At 37.3% G+C, this 13389-nt stretch overlaps 1 protein-coding gene across 2 annotated transcripts in view; it reads left to right on the plus strand.

Moving 5' to 3' along the window:
* The window catches only part of LOC127067921 (pseudouridylate synthase RPUSD2-like), a 74543-nt gene that overhangs the window by 58020 nt on the left and 3134 nt on the right, over window positions 1-13389 (plus strand). For both annotated transcript variants that reach the window (XM_051003364.1, XM_051003366.1), the window contains exons 5-8: window positions 1336-1558; window positions 8702-8789; window positions 12279-12455; window positions 12735-13318. In XM_051003364.1, coding sequence (XP_050859321.1) covers window positions 1336-1558; window positions 8702-8789; window positions 12279-12455; window positions 12735-13318 — 1072 coding nt within the window. The remainder of the gene's footprint in view (window positions 1-1335; window positions 1559-8701; window positions 8790-12278; window positions 12456-12734; window positions 13319-13389) is intronic.

The raw sequence follows: 13389 nt of genomic DNA on the forward strand, positions 1-13389 counted from the left end.
AGCGAAACAGTTACGATAGATCGGTAGACATAGAAAAAGAAAAAGAATAAGAATAAGAAGAAGAAGAAGAAGAAAAAGAAGAAGTAGAAGAAAAAGAAGGAAAAGGAGAACTAAAAGTAGAGGTATATTCTTCTCGTAGCCTTCTTCTCGACTATCATGAAACGAGCATGTTTCAAGAGGAGGCTTAACACATCGTCGAGGACAACGCATTGTCTCGTCAACGATTTCTCAGCGTCTCTTTTCAAGCTCTTCTTCGAGAACGGAGGAGAATCGAGTATCCGTTATATATATACACACACACATATGTATGTATTTACTATATGTATATGTCCCTCTCTCTCTCTCTCTCTCTATTTCTATGTATAAGTGGATGAGAATGTTGGCAAAGGGCAGCAAGGGAAGGCCGATCTCCAGAGGATCCTTCGAACGACTCTCGGCACGTTTCGCGTTCACCACCTAATCCAGATCTCCTACTTCAAAAGCTTCCCTTTTTTCTTTTTTCTTTTCTTTACTCTTTACTCTTTACTCTTTACTCCTTACTCTTTTTCTATCTATCTCTCTCTCTCTTTTTTTCCTTACTTCCTTATTTCCTTCCTTCCTTCCTTCCTTCCTTCCTTCCTTCCTTCCTTCCTTCCTTCCTTCCTGACTCTGTCTTCCTCCTGAAAGACGTTGCACTTGTCTTCGTGGGAAAAAAACGTTGTCTCTTTTCATCGCAAAAAATTCCTCGACCGACCTAATACCCCGTACTTTTTGATTCGGCCTTCAAGAAAGCGTGTCTCCTATTGTATTCGTCTTAACCGTTATTCGAGAGAAAAAGGAAAAAGGAGAGGTCACTTCTCTTCTTTTTCTTCTTTTCTCTTTCCTTCTTTCTTCTTTTCTTTCTTTCCCTTTTTCTTCTCTTTTTTGTCATGCGAATGCACGTTCGATCAATGAGCACGTTTAATCACCTCGAAGCAATGTCCAGCGAATTAATGTCTGAATAAATTAATGAGAAATTCTTTCGGATATGGATATCTACAGGATTCTCGTTGGATGAATATTTTTTCTTTTCTTTCTTTCTTTCTTTTTTTTTTTCTTAATTTCCAATATCTAATTAAAGATTATAGAGGATTACGTTAATACTTATTTCTTCGATATCTCTTATGAAAAATATATATATATATATATATATTTCAAATAAATAATATATATATATATATATATATATATATGTGAAATGTGAGAAACAGTTTCCATTATACGTAAGGAACGTAAGCCTCGATAACTCGAATCGATATTACTTACGATATATAAAATATATACCCCCATTCTAGCTGCCAATGTCATTTATAACAGGGCTTCGAAAGGTATATCCCTATTACTTCACATTTACAACGTTCACGAAAGGCCGATGGGTCGGCGAGAAGATCTTGGAGGTCTTTGCGAGGGAATTTCGTGCCCATCCTGCGGAGGAATACGAGAGATGTATACGTGCTGGTACGCTCACCGTCAATTATCAAAGGGTGGACGTGGATTATAGATTGCGACACAACGACCTTCTGGCTAACATCGTTCATAGGTAAGAAATCTTACAATATCTTACATCTGATGGTTCCTTTGTTATTCCTTGTAACATTTCCCTCCTTTCTCTTCTCTCTCTTCGTCTCTTTCTTCACTCACTCCCTCTCTCTCTCTCTCTCTCTCTCTCTCTCTCTCTCTCTCTCTCTCTCTCTCTCTCTTTCTCTTTCTCTTTCTCTTTCACTTCTCTCAAGGATCTTTAAGAAAGTCAACTTATACCTATACCAACCGTTAACCGTATACGAAATTTTCTGTCAACCATTTTAAATGAAACATCCAAGACAATTATTTATTACCTACTACTACTACAACCCTCTGCCATCTTGATCTCGAGGCTTCTGCATATAACGCGAGTCTAAGGTCGGATCGATAGCCTTGTAGATCCTTCTCCGAAGGAACCACGTTCGGTATTACGAGGAGGAATATCCTTGGCACGAATACTATTCAAGTTAACGCACACGTTTAGTACGTGATACTCTACCTATAATATACATGTAATATATAAGTGTGTATATATGTATATACATATATATATACATACATATATATATACACGCGCGTACACGCACACACACAGACTCACCAACTCAGTTCAATCGGTTTTCAACTCAAACAACTTTCTATACTGCTATCATCTTTTATGCACGATGAAAATCAATCTTCTTCTCTGTTTCTCTTCTTTTCGAATACAATTTTTCTTTATTTCTTCATTCGTAGAGATAAAAATGTCGTTAAAATACTGAAAGCTTTCGTAACGAATCTTTCCAGTCTACCTATTCCCTCGCTCATCTCGTACCCCTCCCCATGATCTATTCGCATCAGTCAATATCATTTTCTTTTCATTTTATTCTTTTATTTAATTATTGCCTTTGGCATTATTATTATTATTATTTCTTTTTTTTATTTTTTTTTATTTTTATTTTTTTTATTATTCTTATTGCCACATCTCGTTAAATGGTCGCCGGTTAAATATCCCGTCTTAATCGTTTATTATCACTTATTTTTACGGCTGGTTTTACGTAAACTCGAGAAGATTTATCGACGCTCGTTATTACCGATTTAAAACGATATATCGTTTCAATCTGTTGTAATATCCTTGTTACGAAAGTATCAAATTGTTTTCTATTTTTATACGAATCGAATGATCGAATCGTAGATAAATATCGTTCGGATGGAAAAATAATAAATATCCTAATCGAATTATCATATGCTTTGAAATTCTTTCAAGGACTCTTTTCTAGATGATGTATAATAGCAAAAATAATATATATATATATATATATATTTATTTATTTATTTATCTCGAATATCTAAACGGATATAGAATTATTAAATTATTCTATTCCATCTTATTTCCATTCTCTGACTAGTATCCTGAAATATTGTGCGAGCGAATGCAAAAAAAAAGCAAAGAAAAAGAATAGCGACGATTGCGAGAGCCAAAAGAATCTATCTCTCTCTCTCTCTCTCTCTTTTTTCTTTTTTTTTTCTTCTTTTTCGTTGGAACAAACGAAACGAAAGGCCAATGGAATGGCTTCGAGAGAAAGGCATCGAAATACTGGAAAGGCAGGTGTGCTGCGTCTCGAAGGACGCATCTGTTAGATTGCGCAATTCTAAGTGACGCGCTCACCTTCGAACTACTGACAATAATACTTGGATGCGATCCGCGTAAGATGATAAACAGCAGCCGTTTGCTTGCTTTTCTTTTCTATTCGACCTTCTTTAACGATAGGATGACCTTTCGTGCTAGATCGTCATCGAGTTTAGATCGAGTTCTTTCATAAACTATTTGGTTTTCTTATTCTATATTGGCCGATGTTTTATCACTGCAACCGAAACGATAAATCGAAACTTTTGTACTGATAGAATTTCACCTGTATTCCGGTTTTATGGCTTGCGTGTCTATCTGTCTATATAGATATATAGTTAGATATATATATATATATATATATTTCAACCTCTTTCACTTTGACGACATGTACAAAATTGAATAGGACGATCCAATTATCTAAAAACTCTAGCAAGTTCTGTACCTTGCTTTCGGATATCTCACATACCATTTCGGTGAAAGAAACTTCCGACTGATTTTTATATTTTTCTTTTTTCCTCCGTCTACTCTTCCACGAGTATCCATCGATCGTATTAAATCAATTCAAAGCTCATCGAAATTTCAGATGTTTATAGGAAATTGAAGAGAGCTCGCCGTTTGAGGGATTTCTGGTTGATCGATGATTCAATGAAGCTTTTGAAGGAGAAAAAAATATATATACATACATACATATATATACATATATATACATACATACGTACGTACGTACATATATATATACATATATATCTGTATATTGAAGCCATCGTTTAAAATTCAAAGTAGACAAATCGATGCGACTCTGTCTTTCTATCTCTATCACTATCTCTCTCTCTCTCTCTCTTTTGCTCTTTAACACCCGTTTGTCATTCAGTGCAAACTTCCCAACGAAACGTTCGAGGGCGCATACTCAAACAGATGAAGGTTTATCTGCCGTTGGAAGTTGGAATACTTGTTGCTGAAATTGACGTGGTATCGGTGACAATGTTTGGGCAAATGTCCGTGCCAAGAAAGGATGGGGGACTCTTGGCTGGCGCGTTACTCCTACTACCAGGGAAATCACAGAAAATTGAACTTGTTGCGGAGTGCCTCCTGGCATCGTAATTCGGAAACGTCGTCTGTTATTCCTCGGGATAGCAATGGTGGTTAAATTGATCTTTTATAGCTCGTTTAAATCTTAATTCGAAACTCCTTGAATATATTCAGGAAGAAGTACTTTTCTTTTGCTCCATCGACGAATCAATCACGTTTTGGTTTCTTCTTTTTTTCTTTTTTTTTTTTAACGTAGTTATATATATATATATAAAGAAAAAGACATGATCTCGTTAAAAAAATAATTTCGATTTTCTATATTTTTCTTATCGTACAAATTCGTAGAAAAATTCGATTCAACTATCTCCGAACAATATGTTCCTAGTTTATAACACTTTTATCTCTATCTATCACGTAATTTCGTTAATATTGCCTCATTGGCAACTCGGTTATTACATTCTGTTTGCCTTATTGCAGCTATCTACCTAACTTAGTTAAGATTCTCGCTGATAATGTAAACATAAACAAGACGGTGAATCTCTCTCTCTCTCTCTCTCTCTCTCTCTCTCTCTCTCTCTCTCTCTCTCTCTCTCTCTCTCTCTCTCTCTATACCTCTATTAAATAGCAATTACAAACAATTTGTTTCGATAAACATTAGCATTCTTGCTGTATAATTCCATTAATTATATTTGTCTAGTTAATAAAGCTATTTTTTTTTTCAAGCTCTCGACGTAACACTTTTCCTCGTAGCCCGTTTTCTCTTTTACTTTTTTACTTTGTTTTATCCGTCTTGAAGAAGCTGGCTTAAGGAGACCGTCTTTCCACATCGTATATAACTCCTACAACAGTGAGGAAACAAAAGGACCAAAAAACCATTCCGTCCGAGTTCTTCTCATCCCACAAATAGAGAAAAGGAATTTCCTACGTTCTACAAATTTCCTCGTCCTTGCACCTTCCTTAAATTCTTCTTCAAATACTTGTCTCCCGTTTTTACCGAACAAACGATGCATCATATTTTTCTTTCTTTCCATATATCGACTGATACACGTTTTTCACGAATATTAGAAAATAAACGGGAAAAAAAGGAAAGGAAAGGAAAGGAAAAGAAAAGAGAAGAAAAGAAAAGAAAATGATTCCTCGCTGATCGTACACCCACACACATACGCACAGATACACGTATGTTTCTATATCCATATATCTATATATATTCTAACAGAAAATTGCGAGTCTAGAAAAGTAAAACCAAAGACAAAGATATCGAAAGCTCTCTTCGATGAATATCTATCAGAAATATAGGAACCATTTGTCCATCAAAGATCTCCCTTTGTTATTCTTGTACATATCCTCGATATCCACGTATTTTTGTATCCGTATCGTCCTACATGGAAATCAAAGTCTTTCGAATATATCTACGTACCTTTTGTACGAGTCATATTTCTATTACACAAAACACACACAAACACATACATATAATATATACACTGTACAGTCTTATCTCGGACACCTAACGACCGAGTTTTCCTAATAGTTGCATTTTGCGAATCTAAGAACAAGTCCACTAATCATGTTCTTAAATGGAACCTTATCTACTAGTCACAGGGTAGCACAGTGGTAAGTGGTACGTCCGGGTTGCCAATGGGGGAACAGGGGGAGCATTGAGGGTGGTGTTGGTGGTGATGGTGGTGGTTGGAGGAGGGGGAGAGGAGGGTGGCAAATAGGCTAAAGTGGGAGTATGTAAAGGGTGCTGGGGTAAAGTGTGTCGCGGCTTGCAGAGACGACGAAAGAGAGAAAGAGAGAGCGGTGACAGGTTGATTTATTAGCTCGGATCGAGTACACGATGATATCGGAAGGAGGTCAAAGGTTGGCCGCTCACCTTTTCCTCGGTTATACCTTTGCCAAGGAAAGGCAGAGAAGGGGGAGGGAAAAGGTATACCGGCTTAAACGTTGGGCTATGCTTGCCACTACCACGGAACGCGTTTGTTGTCACGATCGAGTTTTCGATCGTGTCACGATTTATCTTTACGCCATTGCACAGCTCTCTAGATCGGACATTGGTTAACCGAACGAAGCTAAAATAATAATGACGAAGGTAAACGACGCCGATACACAGACCCGATGTGAGACCTCGCAAATGAATTTTGAGAGACCTCAAAGTTAACGTCCTAAAACCTTTACCATCGGCACTACCACTGTAACCACTACTACCACCACTAACTAGCTCTCTGTCAACCTTTCTATCGGTTCCTCATTCCCAATCCCTGTTGTCTATTCTATTTGAATTTCATGAGAATTCTTAATCAGCTTTCGTATGTATATACAGGACAAGAGTTATGCATTAGCTATCGAGTCAGAAATTAAACGCGAATAATCGTTTGGAACGTCATCGTTCGATGTCCGATTCATACACGAAGGATCAACCTTTTTCTTTCTTTTTTTCTCGTCGTTTTTTTTTTCCTTCTTTTTTCTTTTCTTTTTTTTCTTTCTTTTTCTTTTTTTTTTCAATCGACCACATCCGCCTTTTTCGCAAAGTGACGCAAAGTTTTGCGGTTCGGTTGATCGATCGTTTCCTATTAAAAGCTTACCAACAACAAATCAATGATTAAGCGACGATAGAAAAAATGAGTTTAACCGATTAAGTGTCTCTTTTAACGAAAAAGGAGGAATAAAAAGAAACTGCGCTCGGAATTGTTCTCTCCTAATATAAAGAAAGTTTAATTGGTCGAACAGCTTGTTTTGAAAAGGAAGATTGCAAAAAGAAAGAAAGAAAGAATACAAAGAAAAAAAATATAAAGAAAAAGCAAAAAAGATAGAAGAAGAAAGTAAAAGAAGTGGAGTCTCATCGATATTCTCTTCTAATTTCCCCTCCCCACTCCATCCTACCCCCCCTCTCGAATTTTTCGTTGAACGATGATATTCAATCGGTTGTAAATCCTCCACGGTATAGTCTCATCCATACCGTGGGAGTAAATTTATGGAAATGATATTCCAAGCTACTCGAAAGCGTGAGAAGCTGTCGGTAATTGTTACGTTTACGCAATGAGTTAACGAAGGCTTCGAAAGCCAAAGAGGTGGAGCAAGAGGAGCATGAGGATGAGGATGAGGATGAGGAGGAGGAGGAGGAGGAAGGAAGATTCGGGTAAGCCGAGTACCGAATCGAGAATCGGTACTCATTAATTGTACCGTATTGCGAGTAATTTTGTAGTTGAGTGGAATATATAGGTGGAAGGAACGACTACTACCTCTCTCTATCTCTCTCTTTCTCTCATTCTCTCATTCTCTCTCTCTCTCTCTCTCTATCTCTATCTCTATCTCTATCTCTCTATCTATCTCTCTCTCTTTCTCTCGCTGTAGCTAGTATGGGGTGGTGCTTTAATGGGAGCGTGGGTGTTCGCAATTTGACGTAAAGGCTATTAGACCTATCCTAAAGCAGAACCAACCCTTCTAGGCGAGTTAGTTCCTAGGACGACCGGACTTAATTGGACTTTAGAGAACGTTCCTTGCACGACATTTTTCAAAGCATTCTAGGGAGAAAGATCGATGTTCTTCGTAAATCGTTCTATGCCGTGGTCTCTCTATATTTTGTCGTGAAAAGGAAAAGAGGGGAAAAGAGGGGAAAGGGGAAAAAGAAAAAACAGGAAAAAAGAGAAAAAAGAAAGGGAAAAAAATTTTAAGCCATAAAGGGGAAACGTAATAACGGAAGACCGATAAAGTGTATATCGACAGCATGATGGTGATGGTGGTGGTAGTGGTAGTGGTAGTGGTAGTCGTAGTTGTGTTGGTGATGGTAGAGGGTATAATTGAAGTTGGAATACACGGGTCCTTGCAGGTGTTTCTAATATACGTTGAATACAAATTATTGCGAACGTTTTCGGAAGGCTCGAGGTAGGTAGAATCAAAGTTTCTCATCCGAAAAGAATATTAAAAATAAATAAATAAAAAAATGAATAAAAAGAAAGAAAGAAAGAAAGAAAGAAAGAAAGAAAGAAAGACCGTTCGAACGGCAAACATTGAATAACAAGTTAACAATCGAACACGTTGTTCGCGTCGGTTACCATCGACGATTCGATTGTAATCGACGCGAACACCGTCGTACCGTATGAACGCCAATTTCTGTTCTTCCTGATTAATGATTCTTGTAACCTTTCGAGAACACTTCTGACCTATTACAGCAAATCCATGTTGAGAGAAATACTATTTTCATAATGCATTCCAACTTTCTATCATTTATCTCGATTCATGTTTAAGTCGACTCGATAGAAAGCTTTAATTGATTCAATCGAAATTAATTAAATAATGAGAACGTTACACGTATATATAAATATGTGCGTGTGTATGTCTGTGTGTGTATGCGCGTTTTTTTTTTTTTTTTAATATTACTTTAAACACGTACCAATAGAAACAAGTCTGTCCTTTGTGTATGTATACGTGTATACGCGTGTGCGTGTGCGTGTGCGTGCGATCGAAGGAAATTTTTAATATGAAGAACAAAGCCACGTTAAGCTGGTTGCGATTGGTGTGTTGCAGACACGAGGTGCCTGTCACCTCGGAGCCGATCACGGTGATACACATGGACGAGGACGTCGTCGTGGTCAACAAGCCCGCCTCCATCCCTGTAAGTGGTGTACTGCCAGGACTGTACTGCCAAAATATCTGTCGCTTTCTCTCTCTCTCTCTCTCTCTCTTTGTCTCTCTCTTTCTATTTCTATTTCTATATCTTCTCTATTCCTACATTTACTATCTCATTCACATATCCAAACACGCAATGATACGATTCAACAATTATCTATGCTCTATGGTCGACATTAACTCAATCAGACGTCCTTGTTTCCTCTTAAGAAGACTTACTGCTTGAATCGTGGTAAGCCGGCTAATGGGGTTTGCTAGCTTTCACCCTACAAGTCCAAAACCATCTCAGTGTACAACTATCATCAAACACAGTCCTTTATTTATTTTCTTTTTCTCTTTCTTTCTTTCTCTCTCTCTCTCTCTCTCTCTCTCTCTCTTTCTCTCTCGTTTTCGCTTTTTGTTTGCCATCCCTCGATCTACTTCCAATTTTCTGTCATTTGTCCAACTAGTTGATTTACTTTTTGGGTAAAATTATGACATAAAAATCATCGAACACGATCATTACTTTTTTTCTTTTCTATTTTCTTCTTCTTCTTTTTCTTTCTTTTCTTCTCTTTTTTTTCTTTTTCTTTTTCTTTTTAGGCTGATCGCACCATTTATTGGATTATTCAAAGGTATTACGATTAAAGTTCAGAGAATTCTTTTATTTTCTTTTATTTATTTACTTTTTACCTCAGATATTAATCAAATAATTAATTAATCGATCACTATTTGAATTATTTGAACATATTCAATATCCACTAAATGGTTTTGGATCAACGTAATGTATTATTTTTTAATTTCGTTTTAACTTTAACATCGGAAGTCATATCTACGATCACGTAGATCCATTCACACACACACACACATATTTCTATGATACATTTAATTGATTTCACTAGAAGTAAATTAAGTTCTTCTGTAGGATTTTCGATGGAACGAACGGTCCTGGCACCCTCGTTTCCACGATTCATTCCGAAAACGAACGAACGAATGAACGAACGAACTAACGAACGAACCAACGAAAATAAAAAAAAAGAGAGAAAAAAGAAGAAAAAAAAAAGAAAGAAAGAAAAGAGAATCGTCGAACTCAGGGTGCAAACAAAGCCCCATCGCAATTTCATTCCCTTTCTCTCTCTCTCCCTTTCTCTCTCTCTCTCTCTCTCTCTCTCTCTCTCTCTCTCTCTCTCCTCCCGATTCGTTTTTATTTGCCACACGGTGCAGTGGATTTCGACTGCGACTACAGCCTATATTTTATTTCCCGAAGAGAGATCCAAGTTAAACAGCGGTCACGAGCATCGTGTGGCGAACAGGAACCGGGTCCGCAACTGAAAACAAACTGAAAACATAGTGACACGTTTTATTAAATCGTTACGATCCCGTTCACCAGGTGAAAACGTATTGTTGTCCTACCGACAAATTTCATTAATCGTCCGGCAAACACATAAATGTTATTTCATCACGTACATATATAGCAGAACTGGTATAACGTTGGCTAACGGATGTCAACAATGTATTGGTGTATGCGTATTTCTGAGAGAGAGAAAGAGAAAGAGCTATAGAAAGAGAGAATGAGAGAGAGAGAGAGAGAGAGAGTACAGCCGTGGAAAATGGCACTCTCCCGCGTACCATTGTCTTTAATTTCGATCGTTAGTACGAGTCGTATTTAACTTTGACGACTAATTAGAGCGAACCGATTTTACATAATCCCTTGTGGGAGCTGCTTATGTCGCATGCGACATTAAAATGTCTCTCCTATCGTTCTCTTATCTCTTTTCCACGATCCTATCTATCTCCACTTTTCATTTTACAAGCTATATACGTTCATCTTCCCTTCTCTATCTCGCGCGCGTGTGCATATGTGTGTATTCGTATAAATTCGTGTAAGTGTATTTAGAACCCGTTAACATAATAGTCACAGGTAAAGAGAAAAGTGATATCCGAATCGTAATGATCTCTTTTAATTAAATGCAACTTTCTAGATATATTCGAATGTAAAAAAAAATAACAACGGGGTCAGGGTGGGGTCAGGAGCACGTTTAATGGGAACTATTTTTTCTTTCCTGTTTTTTTCTTTTCTTTTTTTTTTTTTTTTTTCTTTTTGTTCTCTCTTTTCCTCCCCCTTTTTTTACATTCCACTGCATTTTTCATTACTTTATTTATATCCGTAATTACGATCTCATATCTTCGTGTTACACGTTGCCATTTTGTTAATTGATCAAAACGAAATATTGATGTAATTAACGTAAGAGAAGTATTTGTAATTAGCATTAATAAGTAATATCGATATTAATATGTAATATCGAATATGTTCGTTCGTAAACCAACGTAAAAATGTATTAATTATATATATGCATTTTTTTGGGGGGATGATCGAAGAAAGAAAGAAAGAAAGAAAAGAAAAGAAAGAAAGACACAAAGAAGAAAAAGAAAAGAAAAAGATAAAGTAAATTGCCATCCCAGCAAAAAAACACACAGTCACACAATTACTTACCGAAGCTTTTGCAGCTACGTAAGAGGTCCTTGCAAGCTTCTCCGTAAGACGAGTGGTACTCGATCTTGAAACAAGCCGCAATTCTCTAGTTTGGTATTGTTAAAAGTAAGAAATCGTTAGAGGACCTCTCTCGAGTACATTTTTCTAGTTCCCTAATTCGTGAAACTAATGGAAGAAAAAGTTCGATATATATAACGACAATCAATAACCATTATTGTGAAATTATTTCATTTCTTTTTGTTTCCTTCGTTGTTTCTTTCTTTTTTTAAATAAAATTACTTAAAAATTACTTCAAGAAAAGAAATAGGTCGGTTGTCACATTTCTCTCACCTGTGAAATCTTTAGAAAGAGTTTCTTCGCGGCTGTCCGTGTTTAATGATCATTGATCACTCCTGCAGCGAGATTCGAAACGTTCGTTTAAAAGCGATTCTTGCTAAAACTCCACGAGAACGTCGTTACGATCAATTAGGATAGGAAGAACAACGATACGATATCGTCTCGAAAGATATTTGATTCCTTGGCGTACTCGACTAAAAATCAAAATTGAAAAAACAAGATTAGAAGAAAAAGAAAAGAGAGGAGATGGAAGAATGAAAGAAAACAGAAAAAAAAAACAGACAGAACAATCGTAAAGACGTACTCTAACGGGTGTAATTTGTTTTCGTTCGAGAGGACAGCACGTATTCCCTTGTGGTATGGTGCAGGTGCCAGTGCCGGTGCAGGTGCAGGTACATTGTTGTAGACTACTGGTCTCACGTGTATATATATGTATGTATGTATGCATGCATGTATATATGTATGTATGTATGTATGTATGTATGTACGTTGAAGCGCGAATCGACCGGCCTTTGTCGAGGCGATTGCTTTTTCCTCGAATAGCAAGGAAAAATGGGGTCGTAGGATCCTTCTTCTCGACAAACTTCCTTTTTCTATACGTTTTTTTGTTTATTTTAAATATAATATCCTTTATATTCTTACACCATAATTCTACCTACGATACAGGTACATCCCTGTGGACGTTATCGACACAACACGGTCGTCTTCATTTTGGCCAAGGAGTACAACTTGAAGAATCTTAGAACGATCCATAGGCTGGATAGATTGACCAGTGGAATATTACTTTTTGGTAGGACACCTAAGAAAGCAAGACAAATGGAACATCAGATAAGAAACAGACAGGTTTGTAATTGGACTGTCTGATAAAAATGTTGACAAATATATGAAGGATTATACTTTATCTTATCAACTTTGTCTAAGATTTGAAAGGAATATATACGTATGTATATGTGTGTGTGTGTGTGTGTGTATGTGTGTATGCCTGTACGATGATGTATGTGTATGTTAGAAAAGTTGAAAACGATACTTATATTCTTAAAGAAAACTTTTAATAGAAACAAGCAGTTATTGTTACTGTTACACTTATTCTCTCTATCCTGACCTACCTTTTCGTTTACGTAGGTGCACAAACAATACGTGTGCCGGGTCGAAGGTGAATTTCCGGAGGAAGAAGTGGTCTGTTCAGAACCGATCGAGGTCGTTTCCTACAAGATAGGTGTTTGCAAGGTATCCGAAAAGGGCAAGGACTGCGTCACACGTTTCAAACGGTTGAGTTACAATGGAAAATCTTCAGTGGTACTTTGCAAACCTCAAACCGGTCGTATGCATCAAATACGAGTTCACTTACAGTATCTCGGTTATCCCGTGGTGAATGATCCTCTTTACAATCACGTAGTCTTTGGTCCGCACAAAGGAAAGGGCGGTAATATCGGTAAAACCGACGAGGAGTTGGTCAGAGATCTCATTAGCATTCACAATGCCGAGAATTGGCTTGGCATGGATGGGGACTCTGAGATGAGTCTGTTCAAATCGAAACTCGACATGGAGGAACGCGATTTGGCTGGCAACGATAAGAACGTTAACTCCTCGCCGGAGGAAGCATCTTCGACGGCTACATTGTCCGAGGAGGAACGGCCCCAGCAAGAACTTAAGTCTCTCAAAGTGACGGTTGGAACACAAACGGGTTCAGAGCCGCCCGATCAAAGGTACACAAATCTATATATTAATCCGAGTTGTCCAACTGTTCGATTAAATAACTATATCCTTGTATCCATCC

The sequence above is a fragment of the Vespula vulgaris genome, chromosome 12 (assembly GCF_905475345.1).
Source record: "Vespula vulgaris chromosome 12, iyVesVulg1.1, whole genome shotgun sequence".
Lineage (NCBI taxonomy): Eukaryota > Metazoa > Arthropoda > Insecta > Hymenoptera > Vespidae > Vespula > Vespula vulgaris.